A 21913-nucleotide genomic window follows, 5' to 3' on the forward strand; every position below is an offset into this window, starting at 1 on the left:
TTCATAACAAATTACTGGAAACAACCAAGAAAAAAAGAGCATTGCAAAATGAGAACAACAAACTAAGTAAGAACTCAGTAAACTTCAAAATATGTGTAAAAACAGGATTCGCACCAGTGACGGTGCAAGGGTAAAAAGGCTCACAAGAATGACAAGCCTTTTAAGAATTAGGGGCATCTCAAGGAAGACCAAGAAAAGTAGATGCAAATTGACAAGATCAAATATCACAAATACTACGGTGACACTACGGTGACCTCAAAACACAGAAAAAGAAACAAAAGTAACTAGAAGAAGTCAGGTCACCAGCTGAAATACAACTAACATGGACATAAGAATAAGAGCAAACAAAACATTCCATCACATACATTCACCAAGTGGGAAAGCTGATCTGCAACTCAGAAGAGTTATTAGCAGACATCAAGAAGCTCTTAATATGTCATGCTTCCCTCTACCCCCCCATCCTCATTATAAAAGGTCAACTTCAGACAATTCAAACATACCTACGAAAGACATTAAAGCAAGTTAAAACTAGTATTTTGATAAAGGAGTACCTGCTGTGCCGATTTGGCAGTAAGAGAACTAGCTACATCCATGTTTGAAACCACAGAAGACAACTGAAGTTCCACAACATAGTGGAAAAGGCCAAACATAGTAACAGTCTTTAAAAAGGAGGAGAACAGAGAAAGCTAGTGCTACAGGTCAGTCATTTTCACTTTGTAACAGTCAGTAAATGCAGGGAAAACAAGCAGTAACTCAGCTTCCTGAGAAAAAACATAGGCCTGTATTTCCTTCCACAGAAGCAACTGAACATATGAGAGCACTCCAAGAACACAAGAAGTCTGACAGAATCCAGGAGCACAAGCCCTTGCAGCACAGGGAACATGCCTATACAGCAGAGGGAAAAGAAGAACTTTATAGAAAACTTTTCTGATGGTGAGAAGTAAAAACTAAACCATGGAGTAGAAGCAGGTCATGTCAGCCCCCAGGAATCAGACCAGGATGAGAGGACTGGCAGGAATCAAACTGCAGCTGGTATTAACCTCAGCCCTACAGCTTGTTGGCATTTCTGTTTAGGAGAGTTACTTAGGTGAAATATTCTTAAAAAAACCCAAGAACAACCTTAATTTCAGTTGCTGGCAACTTTCAGTTCTCATTTGTTTTATGTTAAAAGCCAGTTTCATTCAGGAGCCTGACTGCTGACCCAAGATCCAGTCTCAGGAGTCAGAAGAGATCAAAACTGATGAAATCCAAAGCTGACCTCTGAAGCAACGTTTTAAATGAATAATGATGAGACAAGAGAATAGTCATGGCTGACAGACTGCTACAACACCACAGACAAGAAAAAACGGGCTTCAGGAATTGTTTTTCAGATCTCTGAAGAACTTAAATCATGACTGTCCAAGAGGATCTAGTTGAAAATGACAATGAAGTTACAGATCTAAGTCTCTAGCATTCTACAAAAAACAGACTGTAGATTGCAAATCAAGGAAGAGAGTAAAGAGGATACAACCGGAAGAGAAAGAATTTTAAAAATGAAGTTTTACCCTTACAACTTCACTTGGCAATCATACATCGGTATGGCTGCCTAAAAAAAAAAATAAAATTAATGCCAATGATTTTAGCATGGCCCAGAAAACATGTGTTTTCATTGGAGCTGTGAAAAGGGAAGAGTTGTAAAGTCTCTCAGAGAGTCCCTGGGTAGTTTTATCCTACCAGGTTTATCCCTATCTCTGAAAGTAAGCACAGACTGGGCTGGGGGGGATAAAGGGGGATGGTGTGGAGAGAAAAAATTAAAAAAAAAAAAAGATGTCACCCATCACAAGGTCCTACTAAATTAAAAAGCAATGTTAGCTCACACATTCGGTCGTGAAGATGACGTTTACAGAAAACACTTTCTCTGTATGAAGTTCAAAATAAAACTTCAGTGGAAGAGTGAAGCCTGTATAAAGGAAAGGTGAAGGCCTATAAACAAGAAAGAAAAAGAAAAATCACAAATACATTACCTTTCAAAACCTGTCTCTAACTTTTAGTAGATTTTGGTAGAATTGGGGATTTTTCCTGCAATTGTTTGCTTTGAAGTAATGGGACTTGTGCAGAGATTTTCTGGCGTAGAGTTTGTGGTTGGTTTTGCAGGGTTTGTTTTAGATTGAGTTTTGGTTTTGTGTTTTTTTTTAAAGAGATTTGCAGGAAATCTCTCACTATTCAAAAGCCAAATCACCAATTCAAATTATGTCAGCATCAGAGCCAAAATCCAACAGTCTAGGAATTCAGACCGAGGAAGTCAGAGCAGCCCAACTGTGAGAGACGCACAGACAAGCAAACAGAATGGAGGAGTCTTCTGCATGCTTACTGTCGATTCCTCAGTCCTAGAGCACCCTATATAACAAGTAGGGGTGAGGCAACAGGAGTTCATGAGCATTAATGATTGCTGTGAATGAAGTTCAGTAAACACAGTCATGCTTAAACAAAAAGCATTACCATTTTTAAGCAATCAAGCAACTATCAATCTCTACCAAAAGAATTTATGTAAATACGATCTCCTTGAAAACTCACCATTTGATTTTATTTCTCGTACATAGTTACTTGGAAACCACCCTGTTTTGCCATTTAGAGTTCCTTCCCACCAGCCTCCTTCTTCCACTCTTGTAACATGAATAATATCTCCTTTTGAAAAAGAAAGTTCATCTTCATTTGTCTGTTGAAAATTAAATTTTGCTCTCACCACCAACTGATGGTTGCTGTTATCTGTCATGTCCTAGTAAGTGAGAAAAAGAACAAAAAGATCACATTAGAGATTTGAACAATTATTCCATGAACAAAACAGAAGTATCCATAAAATGGCAACAGCCTCTCTTCCACACGTCCCACACATTTCTACTCCAAGCATTTGTAAGGGATGATTTGCCATTTCCAGTATTTCTGTCATTTTAAAACTATAGATTTGTATCAGTCCAGGGAGTATACTGTCTTATTACAGCCCCTTCAAATCAGAAGAGAGTAACAGAGTTAAAATGACAATAATTCTTACTCTTCCAGAAAACCAAATTCTATTTTCTATATATAATAGTATAAATTGAAACTGCCTTTGGCAACTACAAAGAAACAACAGATTTACATTAGAGGGGGATTTTTTTCTAAAGCTTTCTGGTTGGGAGGAGGTTGGAATGCAGTTTGGTTTAATTTAATTCTGGATATAAATAGAGTCTGCAGCTTAAAAACATTTGGGGTTGGATTTTTTTTCCCCTGTAAAAGGTAATGTTGGAAGGTTCCACACCTGAATATGCAAGTCTCCATGACCTGCCAATGGAGGACAGTGTTCTTCCACAAAACATAAGAAACAGGCAATTTACCTTGAATAAGTACTCACAAATCATCTGCCTCAAGGTTAGCATAGCTGCAAGTCTGCAGCATGTCAGACTTGCAGCTGTTCATATATATATATATACATACACACACACAGATAATACATAAATTCATCCCCATGACCGATGGGAAGAGAGATTATTGCGCTATTGTAACAACTAAATGTTAATAGCAACTCTAAAGAAGTCTTTCAAATTAGTGAAGTTCAATTTCAACATTTTGTTCTTAGATGTCCATCTTGAATATTTGCATCATTCAAGCATTTCATGACAGTTAGGACAAACTTTCATGCTAAAATACCCTAAATATTTGGAGAGCTTTAAATAATTCAAATACAATCCACTGCACTGGAACTGAGAGAACAGACTATAAATCATATCTGCCTCCATCATAAGTAAGGATCAATACCTGTGTAACTAAAGCAGTAACTTAATGAGAAAATGACTGTGTCAGCAATCCTAGTCACCTGTCCAGATAGAAGAATACATGTTGTCTATATAGTTTAGATGATTAAAAAGATGTACTGCATAATGTCACTGGGATTTTTAACATGTCAGCTTAATTCGTATCTACAGCAATCGTTACTGTATCACAACTTAATTTAACAATCAGACTTTTAGTGGCTGAGAAACTGTAGGAAAACGAGGGCAAACACCTCTGAAAACGTGCAGAAAGCCCCGATATGCTGCAAGTCACAATGTTCAGCAATTAGACTGCCACATTTTCAAACAAGTGCCTCAGTGCTCTGCTTGTACACCATGTGCACTCATCCACTATGACTACTCAGCAAAAGAAAAAGTTTTGCCGTAGTGACCAGTAAAAAGCTACAAAATAAGCACCAACACTGCACAGTGGCATCAATTACAGTCCCTCTCCTCTGCCAGGATGGCTCTCCAGTAGAGGAAACCAAGTACAAATTTGGTGAGAACAGTTCCAAACTGATCAACTACAGCAGCAAAACCAACCTAGTAATTTCCCAGTTTGGCCACTAGCTCTCTTTCCCTCCTTCTTGCACTTCTCTGACCCTTTGCAACTTTCTGCAGAGCCACTCAGATCACCAAAGTGATAAAAATACTTTAAAACTCTGATTACTTCCATGATCCAGCTAACAGCTAGTCCCACAAAGTTGCATCAGCAAAACTGAGTGGGTTGCGAACAGCAGTGAGAGCTGGAATTAGTGGCCTAGGGCAAGAACTTGCATGGGCTCTGCTACCAAAGAAAACACACCAAACCACACCTAAGAAAGCTTGAGTACTGTGTTTCAAGTTTCATGTAGTAATCATCACATAGTTCAAAACTGCCTCCTTCAAGCATGGAAAAAAGCAGTTTACAATAGGGATCTGAACCCTTCTTGCAAACCTTTTAGTCAGTAAAAGCACCTTTCACCACAGTTAGTTTCAATACAGTACTCCATCCTGACCTCAGCCATACCGTGTAACAACTACCCACACCACTCAGCTACCTGAAGGCTGGTTGAAGGATTCACCTTGAAACATAACAGAAAACTGCAATAACTACCAATACTGCCAACATTTAAAGTACCACCTTTGCTGAGATCTGACTCTCCTTCAATCATCATCCCTAAACTCAGACATGGAGAAAATGAGATTTTTGCCTTTGGAAGAGCAAGTCCTTATACTGAAAAGAAGATACTGTGTATGCAGACAACATGGAGCAGTAAGTGAGGAAAAAAAATAATTAGAATTTCACAGGAAGCTGCATATATTTTGGAACATCGTAAGAAAAGCTGCAAAAATAGGATGTCACAGGCTTGAAACACAGAGGTGAAAGAGAAAAAACAGTTACTTTGCTACACTATCGTTCACTTATAAATCTTGTCAAAAGAAAAAAAAAGTATCACCACAGTATGTTTCATTTCTTCTTGAACTTACCAAACTCCGATACTGTCCCTGAAAGAGTTTTGAAGTTCTACTGTGTAAAGACTGGGATCCCAGAGAATCAAAAGATTTTATTCGATGAGATGAGGGCCGTGCGCATACAGAGTCACTGCCCAGCCCTATGTCTGCAAGAGGGAAGGAAAAAAAATTAGATACTAAGAAGTCTGCATGTATCTTCTGCTTACCTCTGTAAAACGGACATGCTTAAAGGAGGTTTGATGTATCTGCAGTTGCTGAATAATTCAAGATTAAAAAAATATATATAATATTTAATAAATATATTACAGATAATATATAATAAAAAATAAAAATAATCTGAAATCCTGAGATACTGGCAGTTTCTTCCCCACACAGGCATGAAAACCATTTGACCTGTTGAGGAAGAGGAGGGCTAGGGTTTTATTTCTCCATTCTTACTCACTGCCAGTCCATTTAAAGGTAATTAACCAGCATCATTTTAGCTAATGGCCAAGAATTTTGAATGCATAAAACTTGCTTGAAGTAAAGCCAGCCACATCTGTTTCTTAGCTCTCCTCCCACCCCATCTCCTTCTCAATTAAAACATTCCTTCCACTGTCTTTTTTCCTGTGTTCCTTTGTCTCATCCCTTTTTGCCAACTAAGCTGTTTCTTCTTCTTTGGAGGGAGGGGGAGGGATAAGAGGAGTAGAAAGGAGGAAAGCTGCTTGCTCAAAAAAACAACACCCTCCCAAAACCTCTCCCCTCCTTCAAGGTCTCTCCTCTGAGAAGCACACCCATTTGAGATGTTCACCCAACATGCTGTCTGAGTGCTGCTGGGGTCCCTGTGAGCTGGGAGGCATCAAGGGAGTGGCAGGGCAGAGCTCATCCCACCACTCCAGCCAGGAGCAGTGCAGCTGGGGCACAGCAGCCCCATGCCCTGGACATCGGGCACCTCCCTGGGGATGGAATGTCAGCCCACCCACAGGTGGGGTGTCCTTGTCCAGAATAGCAGGCCACAGCCAGACCGAGGCCAGGCTGCAGCACTGCTGAGCCCCTCCCCCAGCGTTACGGTGGGACAGGGGTTGCTTCTGGCTGCACCAGCTCCCCAGTCCTCGCAGCCAAGGCCCCAGGAGAGGGATGCTCCCAGGGCCCTTGCATGGGTGACGTGTTACAGCAAACACTGCTCCTTTCCATGAGTACGGCGAGTCACTCCTTTTCCTCATTTTCCCCACATACAAGGAAATCATTCAGTAAGCATCTGAGCTTCAAAGAGCCCTGAAAGCAGTGCAGTATTTTCTGTCCCAAAACTAGATGTTTTCACAAGATTACACAAGCATGCCAACTGCTCTCCTGGTTTTTATGCCTCCGTTACTCTCTTTCCTAGTAGCCTGCTTTGCTTCCAACACTTGACTTCCATATCAGAGGTACATGCACACAACTACAGTTTCATATTAGTTACTGTCAGACTAAAGCAGACCATGATATTATGCAAGTCCGAGTTCATTTTGGTCCAAGGGAAATAACACATACAGGTTCAGTTCCATGAGGAGACTGGTGAACAAGGCATATCTGCCATTCCACTTCAAACCTGAAGGGACAACTGGATTCAACTTAACTGGAAAGCCTTTCAAATTCAGCACGGCATCCAACAGGGGCTGACATGCAGGAGGAAGGAAAGGGTTTGAGATTGACAACAAGCACAGAAGCGTTGACAAAGGATGCTCCAAGTCCACAGTGACTGAGTGGGAAAGACCTTCTTCAGGTGCATCTTTTTTTAAAAAGTCACTGTTTTCCTTTGAAAATCATTATCCTCCAAAAAAAACCCAATCTATAAATACACATTCCCATGTCAAATAGTGCAATATTAGAACTATTCATATTAGAGTTGCGTATTTTGTATGAATAGCATCATCACACATTGAAGTCACAAAAGACCTCACACTTTGTGAACCTGCTTTCCTAAAAGCATTTAAAGGCTACTGTATCAATATAAACACCAGCAATTAAAGTCCATTACAGAAAGGGCATACATCTTTGCAGCCAGGCAAGAACTCAGACTAAACCAACCTGGTGTAGTGGAAAGTGTCCCAGCCCATGGCAGAGGGGTTAGAACTAGACGATCTTTAAGGTCCCTTCCAACCCAAACCATTCTATGATACTACAACCATGGGCTTCATTTGTAAATCCTAACTTTGTGGCTAATTCTGAGGCTCCCAAAAACTTTCAAGTTGCTGTAACTATCTGTGACTAATGGAACTTAAGGATTAAAAGCAACCTGTAACATCTACATGTCCAGTTTGCTATGTTTCCTAACTGCAGCCAAGTGGAAGAACAGACACGCCACCAAATCCAGCATTATGCCTTAACACAGCTCACCTAGGGAAACAGGATTAGGCTGACTGACAGCAGTGCATCCCAGCCTCTGGGCAACCCTAAAACTTACCACCCTAGAATTTTTTTTAGTGTTGCCTGATGTGCAAAATTTTCTATTTTGCAATAGCAGAGCTAATACACCAACACAAGAGCACCTTTTGAGGCTTGAATTAGAAACTGCCTGTTTGAACTGAAAAGTAAGAAAATTACTACAAACAAACCACATGCAAATTGCAATTATTTTTACCAATATCTGAATAATTTCAAATCAATTTGAACTTTTGGTAGACTTAAGAGGCTTGCAGACCCCATGTATCCATAAAAGTTTCCATTAAAATACCACAAACATGTTCAATTAATTTCTCAATGGCATTATTATCAGAAAAAAAAAATCAGCTCTACTGCTAAAAACTCAAGAAACTTGAATGGCAACACAACATGCATGTTTGAAAACATTAATCTGGTAATTTTCTCAGAAGGTTCACTTTTCTACCCATCCAAAGATTGCCAGGGTCTGTAACACCCTTTCTTCCTCTCTACCAGTATCTCAACTTCCCTACACCTGTTCTTCTCCCCTCATCTGGCTACAAACAGCAACTGGTACCTTGATCCCACCCCTCCTGAAGTTAAAAATTTTGATGGGAGTATATATTCATAGCAGCCTTTCATCAGTCCTCATGCTCATTACTCACACTGCCTCCACTGCACAAAGGTCCATCTCAGAAGAACCTCTGTATATCTGAAATTCTTGCAGACCCAGACAGGGATCTGAAAGCCATCTTCCAATACTATCACAGGGAGATAGTCTAAAATGTTTCTACACGGTCACCAAATTAAAAGAAAATGGTTTGGAAGAACAACTGGTTAGAAGATTTATGTAGCTCTGCTTGCTGCTAGGAATGAGGCAACACCACAGTTTGCATGCAGTTTTGATTTCTGGTTTCCATATCATGACCACCACCCACTCCCCCAATGAAAGGGATCAGCCTGGGTCCCTTCTAAGCCAGCTACAATTGTGGCTTTCTGATGTGGGTATTAATCTGTCGATGTCTGGACCAAATGACTGCGCTTTTTCTTCCCTTTAAAGACAGCTACTGTCAGTGTGCAGTACTGAAATGGTCTATACTACCTTTCACCTTAACTGCAAATGCAAGTATCTTCTACTGGTGTAAGTCACTTCAAAGAAGTCAACGATATTAGTCCATGGTCATTCATTAGCACAAAGAATTTGGTTGTAAACTTACTCTTAAAGGGTGTTCGCTGATGAAAGGGAAAGAAAGCCATAAAAAAAGTCTCTGTTGTAATGGACCAGAGAAGTATTACTGAAGTGACAAAACACTTATTACCATTACAATGAAATAATGCTGATCCACCACTGACTTCTCTATCAGCTTCTTCTTCCTCCTCACATAAAAGTTATCAACTATGGTTTGTTTTAAATAATCTCACATCAGACTCTAACCTGACGACCATTACTGGAACTTGCTGCTGACAGTGTGAAGCCCAAACACAGAGCAGCAAGAAGCCAAAAAGGGCCACCAATGTTAGTAGATCTCAATTGCCCTTGTGTCCAATTGGCATTATTTAGCACAACCTCACCCTACAATGAAGCACAGATACCTCTCAACCATATGCTATTTCTACAGCTCTCTCCCTCCCACCAAAGAACTTGAAGTAGGTGGTTCTAGCTGCTACTTACATGAAACATGCATGGCTTAAGGGATCAAAAAAGTTAGCTATCCTTTTGTTGCTGTCAAAGAAGGAGGACGCTGGGGAATGGAGAGTGGGGAGGGAATAATGAAAACCTTGACAAAATTGTTCAAACATGGGAATGACAGACTGGAGCAGAAGTCCACTTCAGTAGTTCAAAGTAGGAAAAAAACAAAACCACCAAGAAAATCCAGCCTCTTTTTTTAAGAATTCCTGCCACCATAGAAGTCTGAGCCTTAGCTCAACCACAAAGCTTCCTTCTGCAGAAGGGGGGACTAGAGAACCCAGAGAAACAACAGAAACTGCAACAAAAACTAAGCTGTGCTTGTTCAGCAACAGGTATAAATATACATTGATGTGAGTTGAAGGTAATTGTTAAGTGAGCACCAAGATAAAGCAGAATCTACTTACCTGCAGTCACCTTATTTAAAGCCACAAGAGAGCTGAGAACTTTGCTGAAATTCTGTCCCTGATACAGGTCATTTGCGTCAAAAGTCTGAAAAGAAAAGAACATGCAATAAGTCGTATAAACAAGCCTGAAAACTAAGCTTTTTTTTAATGTTATCATGCAAACCAGGACTGTAGAAGCTATTGCCTCATCAAGGTATCAGTCTTTCAGTGGCTCTTCTGGACCAGTAAAAGTATAGGGGGTTTCCTCCTTTTAAAAAACCCACAAATAAAAGCAAAAAAACCCAACTCACAAAAAACCCACAAACCACTTCATTTTTACATAGAAAGAGAATATAGAAACAGCTGCATTTGAGAGAAACTGAAGAAGATACAAGCTAAAAATATCATGTCATTTAAGTTACAGGAAAGTCAAATAAAACAATTATCAGAAGAGAGACACTTTCCTCAGACATTTTGGCCAAAAAAGTTACTGGGTACCATTACTCTTGGCATACACTTCTTTTCCGGTAGAAACTCACAACCACTGTACCTGATCATTCATAAAGTACTATTGAAATTACTACAAATACTTCTTAAAGTACTGTAACAACATACATGTTATCTCTTTATTCTGTAAGACAAAGAGAAAAGCGGAACTCCTGAAAATTAATGAAGTTGCTGGGTAGGTTAGATGGAGAATGAAGTTTGGGAAGCGGGAGGGATGAGAGGTGAGGGTTATTTTATTTTTCTTTTTTAACTGTGGGGAAGAGATCCAAACCTCAAACTATCTTGTAGAAAACACTGCAGTAATTTTCAGGCACTGGGTGATGACATTAAACATCTGGATTTTCAGGGGGAAAAGAAGAGACTTAAACCCCCACATAATATTTGCCCGAAGTAATGGAAACACTCCTTCAAACTCTCATGAAAATAGCTCTCACAACAGATTCTGCATAGGTTTAAAGGAGTCACGGTATTCCCTTGTGCAAGACTAGAAAGAGGACAAGAGACAGCTATTACAGTTGCTCCAACTGATTTAAGAAACACAAAGACATTTAGTTTCCCACAGCATAGCTGTTTTAGACAAAAAGTCAACAAAAACCTGTTTATTTTCCTGATAACAGACCCATCCCAGAGGCGCTATCAGAATGTCTGTACCACAGGAAATGGCCTTCAGAGGCAGGAGTGGAAAAACCCGTGTTCCCAGGGGAGATGACAGAAAGGGACAAAAAGCAGCTAGTTGAACCCAAGAGAAGCGAAAATTTTAATGAAAGCTACGGAAAGTAGTGACAGAAGGGGCTGCCAGACCAGTTGTGACTGTTTATGTGATATACTGACAAAGGTAGGGCAGATTTAGGAAACTTTCAATTACAGTACTATTCATAAGAAGGAAAAAAAAAAGTATCTCCCAAAGCGTTCACAACACTTGAGGTACTCACATATACTAACACACCCATTTTTTTCCCCTCAGACTGCGGATCATTCTCTGGTCCCTGCGAGCCGCAGTTCTACCTTGGCTGTAGAGGTAATGAAATCTCTCAAGCTCAGGCAGTGCGTATACAGCTCAAAGAGCAATGCCACAAGACAGGTGCAGAATCAAACAGTCAGGGGCAAACACTGGTATACTCCAAGCAGTTATCATTCACACAAAATAAAGTCAAATAGTTATTTCATCATTTCACTGGCCTACAGATAATTTAAAGACTACTCTTATTTATTTGAAGCTGTAAGAAAAAGAACCAGGGAATGGCCTAGGTGTAAACTCTGTAGGGTTCTTCCTGAAACACAAGGAAGTATTTAAAGACTATGTACAGAAAAAAAAATTAAGCAAATAAAGAACAATCAGATTGTACAAAAATTAAAGTTTTATTAATAGCGTATTTTATAATAAGTAGAGATCAGAAGAGATTGACAGCAGAACACATGAAACCTGGTTTAAACACAAAACCCGACTGGACATTAGCCTAACCACTGCTCAAATTGGCGAAGAACATTTAAGCTGTTACGGAACAAGAAGGCATCAGGAGTGTAAAACTTTCATTAATTACATGCTTATTGTGGTAATTTTTAAAGCAGCGGACTACAAGTATGAACAGAATCACAAAACAACGGCCCTGATCCTAAAAAAAGGGAATTACATGCAATAGAGGTGCTTGTGCAGACACCAGAAACTAGATCCCAAAGGTACTACAGGGGAGAGAGAACCAAGAAAAGGAATGTTTAAGAATAAGATTACAAATTACATCTTAAACCCACAAAAACTTCTCTAAAAAAATCCTAAGTAATTTTTTTTTTTTTGCTCACCTTCATTGTGGATTCTGAGAGCCTCCAAAAGTCAGGCTAACGGGAAAACAACAGGACAAGAGGAAGCCTTGTTTCCTGCTATGCTGAGACTATAAAGGATACCAAGAACGATTTGATTGGATCATCCCAACACGCATATTGCCATAAAAAAAGCCTGTATCCAGGACACGCATCCAGTCTGCTACTTCACAGGAAACAACACAATAGGAGGATACAAGAACCATTTGCTTCCTTGCTATTCTACATAAAGCAATTCTGACAGGAAACCACCCTCAGCATGCTCATGGCCAGTATGTTCGTCAGTAGCATTTGATAAAGGGGGAGGGGGACATGACACCCTCCAGAGAGATTTTCTCCTAAATAAATACTTAAGAATAATCTAACCTAGAGAGATAAAATGCAAGGGAAAACAAGCTTAGGTGATCTAAAGTTCTGAGGCTAATTCGTTATGAACAGAACTACTTGATTATAAAACCTTGTTTCAAAAGAAACAAAAACGCACACCAAAAAAACCCATCCCACACACCAACAACAAAAACCCCACCAAACATATCCTTCTTCTATCTTCATGGAGGTTTGCTCATTTCCCCCAACGTATTTGAAAACTCTGACATGTGTAAAAGCATCAAGATGCTCTGGATCTTCTACGGGACTGCTACAGAAAAATGGCCTACTGCAAGTTCTCAAGAGAAGTCCAACTTGCCTGTGGACTACAGTCTTCACTCGGGTATTTACAGACAGATCACCTGTGAGAATTGACTCTTCAAAACATCGTATCTTGAGATACGAAAGAATCGTTCAGTAACTTCCCTATTCAATGTCACTGGTTGACAAACATCCCCCCTATACAATACCCCCAATTCTGTGATTGCAAGAATCAAAGCTGAATTTTGAGAATCAAGTATCAAGCAAAGTTATTTTTATATTGCAAACTTATCAAATAACAAGGTCTGTATGCTAAATTATCTTCTATGATACTATCGTAACCCGCTTTTGAAATCATATCAGAAGTACAACGTGAATTCAAACTTGCATATGCTTACAGCTCATAAAACCTAAAAATGCAAACACTCAGAAAGACATTACCTTGGAAATACTGAGATTTCTCTTTTAAACGTTATGTGATAGGCATATATAGACAATAAACAAGGCTTTATGAAAAAATATTTCCAATATACCCTTGCTTCCCAGGCAAACGATGTTTTTCACTCTTCAGAGACTCTACTTGTGATGAAGTTTACTCTCATTCATCCAATCCCATCTTCCACCAAGACAGACAGGTAAAGCATTAGCCAGGGTACAAGTATAAAACAGTTATAAATCACATCAGATGAGGACCCAGTCAAGCCAAGTCCTTTGCACAAGTTATTTAAGTAACATACCTTTGTTTTTAAATTCCATACAACTGACCAAATGCAGATATGCTTTAAGTATTAAAATGAAGCACACCTATTAAATAAAGACAGACCAGGACACTGGAAACACTTTGCAATTTATAAATAGGTAGCTGGGAATCAATGAACTTCAAGCTTAGCAGACTCAACCCCATATGCCTCTTACCTGCCTGTTTCCTAATATTCTTCTCACATTCTTCTGTTCTTTCCTGGATTTCAACATTTCACACATCAATACCTGTGCTGGTTTTGGCTGGGGTAGTTTATTTTCTTTGTAACAGCTTGTATGGGGTTATGTTCTGGATTTGTGCTGGAAACAGCACTGTTAACACAGGGATGTTTTCACTATTGCTGAGCTGCGCTTACAAGCATCAAGGCCTTTCCTGCTCCTCACCAACCCCACCAGCGAGCAGGCGGGGGGGGCACAAGAAGCTGGGAGGGGACACAGCCAGGACAGCTGGCCCCAACTGACCCAAGGGGTATCCCATACCACATGGTGTAGCGCTCAGCATGTAAAGCTGGAGAAAGAAGGAGGAAGGAGGGGATGTTTGGAGCGATAGCTTCTGTCTTCCCAAGTAACTGTTAATGCATGACGGAACCCAGCTTTCCTGGGGATGGCTGAACACTCAACCGCTGATGGAAAGTGGTGAATGAATTCCTTGTTTAGCTCTGCTTCTATGTCTGTGTGGCTTCTGCTTTACCTATTAAACCATCTTTATCTCAACCCACGAGTTCTCACTTTTACCCTTACGATCTTCTCCTCCATCCCACCAGGTCTGGGGGAAATGAGTGAGCGGCTGTGTGGGGCTTAGCTGCCAGCTGGGGTTAAACCACAACAACATCCCAGGCAGATACTGTGTTCCAGAAGCAGACCAGACCAAACTGCCCAATAACAAGGGGTCTTATGCAATCTATAACATCCCACACACGCTTCAAGAGCGCACCGGGCCCTTTCAGTTAGTTACAGCACACTGACTGCCAAAGCCTGCTGATTGCCTACCCTGACCCACAGATTCTGGCTTCTCTTTCCACAACCCCACCAATTCCAAATATATAAGCCTGTCTTTCCATAACTATGCCTGCAATTTTTGCCCCTAGGATTTCAACTGGCTGCAAATTTTATTGACAATTATTTTATGACCTCTTCCAGGTCATTAATGACATGTTAAATACATAGTTTAATACCAATGGCACCAAGTTCCCTACAGCAAGGTGTACAATGGATGGCCACTCCACATTTGTAATTTTATTAAAGCCTATTAATAAGCCAGTTTTTTAATTCATTTCATGAGCCATGTTGATTTTTCCATCACTGACATTTCTTAAATACCAAATGAAATGCCTTGAAGATCCACTTTATCTACATACCAGTTGTTCAACCACATGCTGGTTGTCAAACTACCAAATCCATCCCCTCATGTTTTAAAACAAGACTGATCTCTGCATGCATCCATTTAAACTTCATCACATTCAACATGGCCATGTTAATACATTCAGGTCATTTTAAGTCATCTAAACCCTTCACCAACCCCCAGTGGATAGACTTCTGTTCAAACAGCATTTATGATCCAATAGCAATAAGGAAAATTAACATAACAATGCTTGTCCCTCATATACCTGCAACAACCAGTAACTACTGAAATTGGAGAAACATTAACTGAGGAATTAGTGAAAGGAAATTGGAAAATAAGGTTGAGAATATACCTGACGAGAGCAGACTAAAAGCATACAGTAAGCCTGCAGCAGCATTCTTTTCTTCAAATCACTCAGTTTCAAGGCCTCAGGTATGCTTTATGCTATTTTATTCCCCCTTCTAGCCCACTAGAAGTCAGAAGCCAGTTCTGGAGGAAATACTTTTAAATTAAGGTACTTCATGTGATAAGGCAAATTCTGCAACTAGAGACAGGGGGAAAAAAAAAAAAAAAAAAAAAAAATCAGGGATGGTGCAGCCAAGCTTCCAGACACATACTTTTTCTTCAAATATGTCTTCTACCAATCTTAATTTGTTTGTATCCTTAAACCACCAGAGCATCAGTACAGCTGTACCCAACAGTCATAGTAACAAAAGTTCATATACGGGTTAAGAGTAAAATAGCCCTTAAATATTTCCTTGCTAGACTAGTGTCTTGAATATACACAGGTACAGAATTCCCAGCGGATACTAACATTTTAAGCATCCACCTGACAAAAGTAGATGACTGCTTTCTTTACAGCACTGCACCATAAACTGCTGCAGCTGAGGAGCTGACTTATGAGCAGCCCAGATATCTGTGCAAGCACAGACAGAGCTGCCACTGCTAACCTCACCATCCAGCCCCAAAATAAGCTGTAAAATGCGTGTACTAAACTGGCAGGACACTTCCCAGCTCAGTTTGGTGACCTTGGGCCCCTAGCACGAAAGATTACAAGAACATTGGCTCGGTCACCCGGAGGAAATGAAAGGAAATGAGCAGGGCAGCTTGGCAAAACATAGCATGACCATGGACAACATGTTACTCCACCTGTTCCTTAGCATACTGGCTGCAGCATTTTTGGCCACAGGAGCATGAATAAACAAGTGGTAGGAAAAAAAGCAACTCATGGTTAGAAATAGATGACCTTCTTGAAAAACACTAAGAATCTCCAGCACCTCCCTTCATTGAGACACCACCCCCAGTGCATTTCTACCCCTGGAGCAGCTGGCAAGGAGAAGCCACAGAGACCATCCGGGGTCCACCTTTCTGTGATGACACCTAATATGCCCCAGGTGGAAAAAAGATCCCACGGGCAAGCCTACACACAAAGCAGAAATTTCTTCATCTATTAGGTCACTACATTAGTGGTGCCGAGTCTTACTCGGCTATTACACAGCAGCTGTTTCTCGAGCTATGTATTATCATCTGAAAGCTGTGGCAGTAAAAGGAGAGATAAGAAAAGCAGGGAACTATGACAACTGAGGGAGGAAGGAACTACAAACGTTCCAGAAATCTCTATGAAGCATATTGTTGCCCAAATGTAGTAATGCACAGCACACCGGAGAGCTAAAAAAATTTTTCATTTCAAAAATTAAGAGTAAGACAAGAGAAAAAGTTTGAAAATAACTGGGAGAACAGACCTGCAGTGCAGGCTTTCTGTGTGATTCAGTAACAGTTACAAGAGAAATTAGAACTCAGCAGTAAAGAATATATAAAACTTAAGAGGAGAGCTGGAATAAATTTTACTGCTCATATAAACCTGTTCCTCAAAAGTAAAAACTTAGTCATACTAAAAAAACGTCACCTAAAAAGTTTTATTTAATTCCTACAACTAGTAATATTTTTAAGACTTAACATGTTATCTACAAAAGCAGGCACAACCAGCAATAAAAACGTATATAGAAGTTTGTAGTGTCTGTGCACACATCTGTCTGCATGTATCCAAATATACATTTACAGCACAAAACTGAAGAGGACAAAGGTTAAAACAAACAACTTCAGTCCCTGAAAATGTACTAAGGCTTTCCAGCTCCAAGAATTTTTTGCCCAATCCGGCTGCATCAAAGCATGAATGATTCTGCAGAGCATTAATTTCAAATGCTAAATAACATTTTACCTAAGCCATTACTTCGAAGTCAACATCTGAACATTGCCAAAATTAAACATACACAACTTATTTTTCACCAACCACAGCAAAAAAGGGCATAAAAAAAATCTACACAAAGAAATACTAAATTCCTTTTTGGAGATGAACCGTACAATTTCCAAAGCTTTCCATGTCTGCCTGGTTTTATAATGTGACACAACAAGCTAGTGTCCCCACATGTATTCTTTAGTAAGAGAGTTGTAGAATTTGGTATTTTTAACCATTAGCTTCTAGTAGTAGCAAACCAAGATGTAATTTAAAAAACAGAAAGGGCAGCACTGCCTACATTTGTATAAGCACATCAGAAAACGTAAGTCTGTTTCAAATTTCTACCTGCACAGCAAAACAAGAACCACGTCACACCTTTATCCTAAATCACTTTCCAATTGCTTTCTAGGTTTTGAATCTTATAGATGAAACCACACGGATAATCTCAGCTACCACTGAAAAAAAAGACAATCAGTGGCATACACTATTAATGCATGACCGAGTACTAAGGCTTAAAGAAGCTCATACTCCTGGAACTACAGGCAAAAATAAAAGTTGTTGGAATTAAACTACCAAAGATATAATCTGACTGGGACACTGAAGTTGAGATGCCTTGGAACCTGCCAACATGACAGGTTATGCCTACTTGCTTAGCTGAAATAAAGCAATTGCATAAGCACCTTTAGTGCCAATGAAGAGAGGCACCTCAACAGGGAAACTTGGCCAGAAATATAGCCCAAGGAAGATTCAGCTCAGTAGAAGTCAACTCTCTTTCTGATATACACACACAAACTATATGAATTACTTTCCAAAAATAAATCAGGAAACGCAGCTGTGGAAATCCAGGCCAAAATGCATAGGGAATACTGTGTGTAAGTAAGAAGACACACAGGACCAAGTACAGTACACACTTGGAAATAAACACAGTCAGTTCTGCTATGAAGCAAGGTAAGCATTCAGTGATAAAAATGGTAAAATTAATTTTTGGCTAATAAGTGCACATGCCACCTCAGATTGCCATTGCATCTGATAAACAAGGACACTGTTAAGTAGTCATACGTTCTGGCAAAAATCACACAAAAAAGGCGAAGGATATTCTACTGAACTATAACTAGCTTTTCTTTCTAAAAATAAGAACTGAAACTCCACCTTAGCCTTCTCCCAATGGTCCAACTTGTAAAAATGAATGAACCAAAGGCATTTGAATGAGAAGTAAAAATTAGACACAAGCACTTCACTGCCTGAAGTACCATGTCCACCTGCTTAGATGAACACCTGCTGTACAGAATGACAATGCCACATTTGGATGACCAAGCCTAGGTGCTCTGTTAACTACAAGTTACATTAATTTCCTAAATTTGCTGATGGGCTCTACTTAATCTTCTGTGCTCTACTATGGCAGATGTGTACCCTAGCAATGCTCCAGAGGCCAAAAGCTCAAGTCTCTGGCTGATAGAACTGCCTCACAAGAAACCAGCAAGAAGTTTCTCAGGAGTGTCACAAGGTATTTTTCCTCCTAAAAGCGACTGTGTTACCTGACCCTGTAATGAAAAAACCACATATGCTTCTGCAGTGCTTATCAGCATAGATATTACAGAAGAACTGCAATATGTCAGTAACTTTTCACTAAAAAGAAAGTTCCTGCTTTCATAGTTTCTTTTGGACACCACAGGTGACAAACTTATTCAGCACTAAAGGACGTGAATGCGCTAGAAACCAAAACTGCCATGGGGATTGGATACAGTGCCACAACTGCCCCAAGTTTTACAAGCAAAAGCAAACAGCAAACCCCACAGAACAGGAGATTTTCCCAAAAGAAACAGGTGGCAGAGTAGGAAAGCAGCTTCTAGGTCCTGCCCCACACACACCCCCCCCAAGAACAATGCTAACATCTACTTCAACATTAAATGTCCACTCTCAGAATCAGAGGCAGAAGTCTCTTCTTGTACTAATAGTTCATTAAAGATCAATGTAGCAGGAGAAAGCCTGTCAAGTTGGTTTTTAGGCCTTTCTATGAGGCAGATGCTGATAATTAGTTTGAATTAGTTTGTCAGTAACATGCCAATTACAATAAAAAGAAAAGAAAAGAAACAAGTGGCACATTCTGGTCTTCCAAATGCAGGTGATGTCTGTAACAGTATCAACTGGTCACCTTCCCAAGACTATAGATGTGATCAACTGCAAGTCATGGGAGTGGCTGGTCACTTCAGTGCCTGTACTTTACTTTTTTATTTATTTATTTTTTAAATCACAGTAGTAGTAGACTGTGGTTTTGATAAGATACTCCATCACACAGCTTCTGCTGCTTCAGACCCCGTTGGGCACCCATCGTTCCACCAACCCCACACAACACCATCCCAATAGAGCAGCATGGAGAACACATGCCAGTTTAAAGGATGTCTATCATGTCTTGAAGTACTAGGTAAAGTTCACAGGCAGATATCCACCTTCTCCTGCATAATTTATAGATAAATGTTGTACTTGCAAGAAAAGTTACTGTAATGGAATCTGCAAACTGTTTTCCATCTTAAAGTACAAACATACATTATGGCTCCATTATTCTCGTACATCTACAATTTCTTCCTTATTTTTCTTTTTCTCCCCCTGTAAGTTAAACAAGCTAGGAAAAAGCCTTAACAAAAGAACTACGCAAAAAATGGCTCTGCACAAACACCAGACCAACACTTCACACTAACTCAAAGTAGAAAGTGCATTGTACTTGAAGACTGACCTCAAGCAGATCACACAGTCACAGCAGAAATCAAGATGACAGGACAGCAGCGATGACAGTCGTGTAAGACTACTGAAACAGGCTGCCCAGTTGGCCTGGCCAGGGTCTGAAAGCAGATCCTGAACATAAACATTCAGAACCGAACCATCTCTGTGCAAGGTTTTACAAACTGCTGTTTGTCAATGGCTGAAATCAGTAGTGACACACTGAATTTTTTAAAGCTCAGAATAAACCAGTTGCTAAGGAAGAGGGAGTTAATGCACTCAGGAAAATTGCAACTAGGTTTCAAACGTTAGGAAGGGAGATGCCTCCTTTTGGAATACTTGAATTTTAGATTTATTTTCTAAAATAAAGTAGTACACATCAGCTAAACTGTGAACATCTCCATAGTCTTACCTAAAAACACAGGAAGGATGGCTTGCCATAACTGATTTAAAATGCCTTCTGTCTAGATACATGTTCTGCCAAAATTTCTCTGATTTCTGAAGTGTCAGCTTAGTTTCAAAAACCATGCTGTATGGAGTGAGAAGAGGCCTATGTAATGAAGAGAAAACTTAATTCCTATAGTGAAAAGTGTGGAAAAAAACCCCCACAACTAGGAAAATCAACTTCTCTGGGTCCAAAATAGGTAGCATTACCTGCAATCCCACTCTCCATTTGCAAAACAGAAAATAGGGAAAATAGTAGCTAAATACCAGTTTAAGTCACTACCATCAAAGTATCACAGACACATAGTAAGATTGCTGAGAGGGACTGTTTTTAAAACAGCAGTTTTTATAGACAGACACACCCAGAGCATGTCAGAGAGCAAGAGCTAGAGGCAGGGGAAGGAGTCATCTTACTGCAAAGGATTCCGTACTACATGAGGTTATCATCTGCCCTCTTAAAATAGCCTGCTGGCTGGTTTACTACACTACCACGTGCTCTAGCCACAACTTAAATGCTATCACATGCTCACATTTCATCTGGAACAAACGCATACAGCCAAGTGATCAGATGATGCACAGATTCAGCATCAATGGAGAACCAGCTACAGACAAAGTACAAGCCACAAAAACAGCCCCACTGACCTCAAACACACTATTTCACCTACTGCTTATCAGCATGCTTAGGAACGCTGTTTGTGTGCGCACACTTTTAAAAATAAGCATATTAACAGGAAAAAAAAAACAGGACAACGCTTGTAGCATTAAATATGTATCAGTAGCTGGAGGAGAAAGACTGAAGGGGAACTGGTATTTTGAGATTTCTGGCATTGCTCTGAATTTGACTACACATGAGTAGACACATGAAAAAAAGCAGATGAGGGAAAGACAGCAATTTAAGAAAGAGGAAGGAAGGAAGGGAGGGAGGGACGGACGGACTGTTATACCCTTCAGGTAAAAAGGGATTTAATCCAAAATTTCAACTGCTTCCTGCCTGTACTGTGGGAAGTGCCAAAAATTAAGAATAAATGCTTACTGATTTTCCATATAGTCTCTTGAAGCTTTCCTTTAGAATCACCAACTGGAAGAAGTAATTCCAAAATAGTTAGCAGAAAGGAACAAGCTCCCAAAACCAAGATTTCAGGTTTCAATTAGATCAGAGGGAATTCATTTCAATGTTTCCAATACTAAAAGTTCACTGAAGAGCCCAAAACTGCATGCACATCCCCTGAGCTATAGCTCCTCCCAAGCAATCCCGTTTTCATTCACAGCTTACCATTTTGATTTCAGTCAGTACGAATACTGTTAACAAGGAACCCAGGGCTGCATTTCTCCTTCTCTCCCAGGTACCTGCAATAACACGATCCAAGATCCTCCACCATTTGTAACACCCATTGAAAGAGCAGGCACAGGACTTTATCCAGGAAGCAGGGATGAGCCTCACCACCACCTGCTCTGGTGACCAACCACTCCTGTTGCAAGGCTGGTGGAGCTGCCTAAGCAGCAGTGGGGCAGCCAGAGGGCCCAGTACCTTAGGGTGAGGAAGACAGAAATCTGAAACCAATTTAATGCAACAGCCTGTAACTCAAGGGCATTCAGCAGCTGCCGGGCCAGCAGCTAGTCATCCCTATAAAGGGTGACGCAGACACTTGTGGGCATGACACACGCTGCAGGTCTAGGTAAACCATTCCTACTCAGGATCTGCAAGCCCATAGATCAGGGCAAGCTTTCAGGAGGGAAAACTCTTCTCCCACACCACCTCACACTTTTCACTTACGG

The 21913-nt window shown here is 40.2% G+C and overlaps 1 protein-coding gene across 5 annotated transcripts in view; it reads right to left on the bottom strand.

The window, feature by feature from the left end:
* The window catches only part of ARHGEF7 (Rho guanine nucleotide exchange factor 7), a 125893-nt gene that overhangs the window by 66051 nt on the left and 37929 nt on the right, over positions 1–21913 (bottom strand). For all 5 annotated transcript variants that reach the window (XM_055801756.1, XM_055801758.1, XM_055801755.1 and 2 more), the window contains exons 3-5: positions 9714–9798; positions 5256–5386; positions 2554–2755 (exon numbers count right to left, since the gene is read on the bottom strand). In XM_055801756.1, the coding sequence (XP_055657731.1) occupies positions 2554–2755; positions 5256–5386; positions 9714–9798 (418 nt within the window). The remainder of the gene's footprint in view (positions 1–2553; positions 2756–5255; positions 5387–9713; positions 9799–21913) is intronic.

The sequence above is a fragment of the Falco peregrinus genome, chromosome 4 (assembly GCF_023634155.1).
Source record: "Falco peregrinus isolate bFalPer1 chromosome 4, bFalPer1.pri, whole genome shotgun sequence".
Classification (NCBI taxonomy): Eukaryota; Metazoa; Chordata; class Aves; order Falconiformes; family Falconidae; genus Falco; species Falco peregrinus.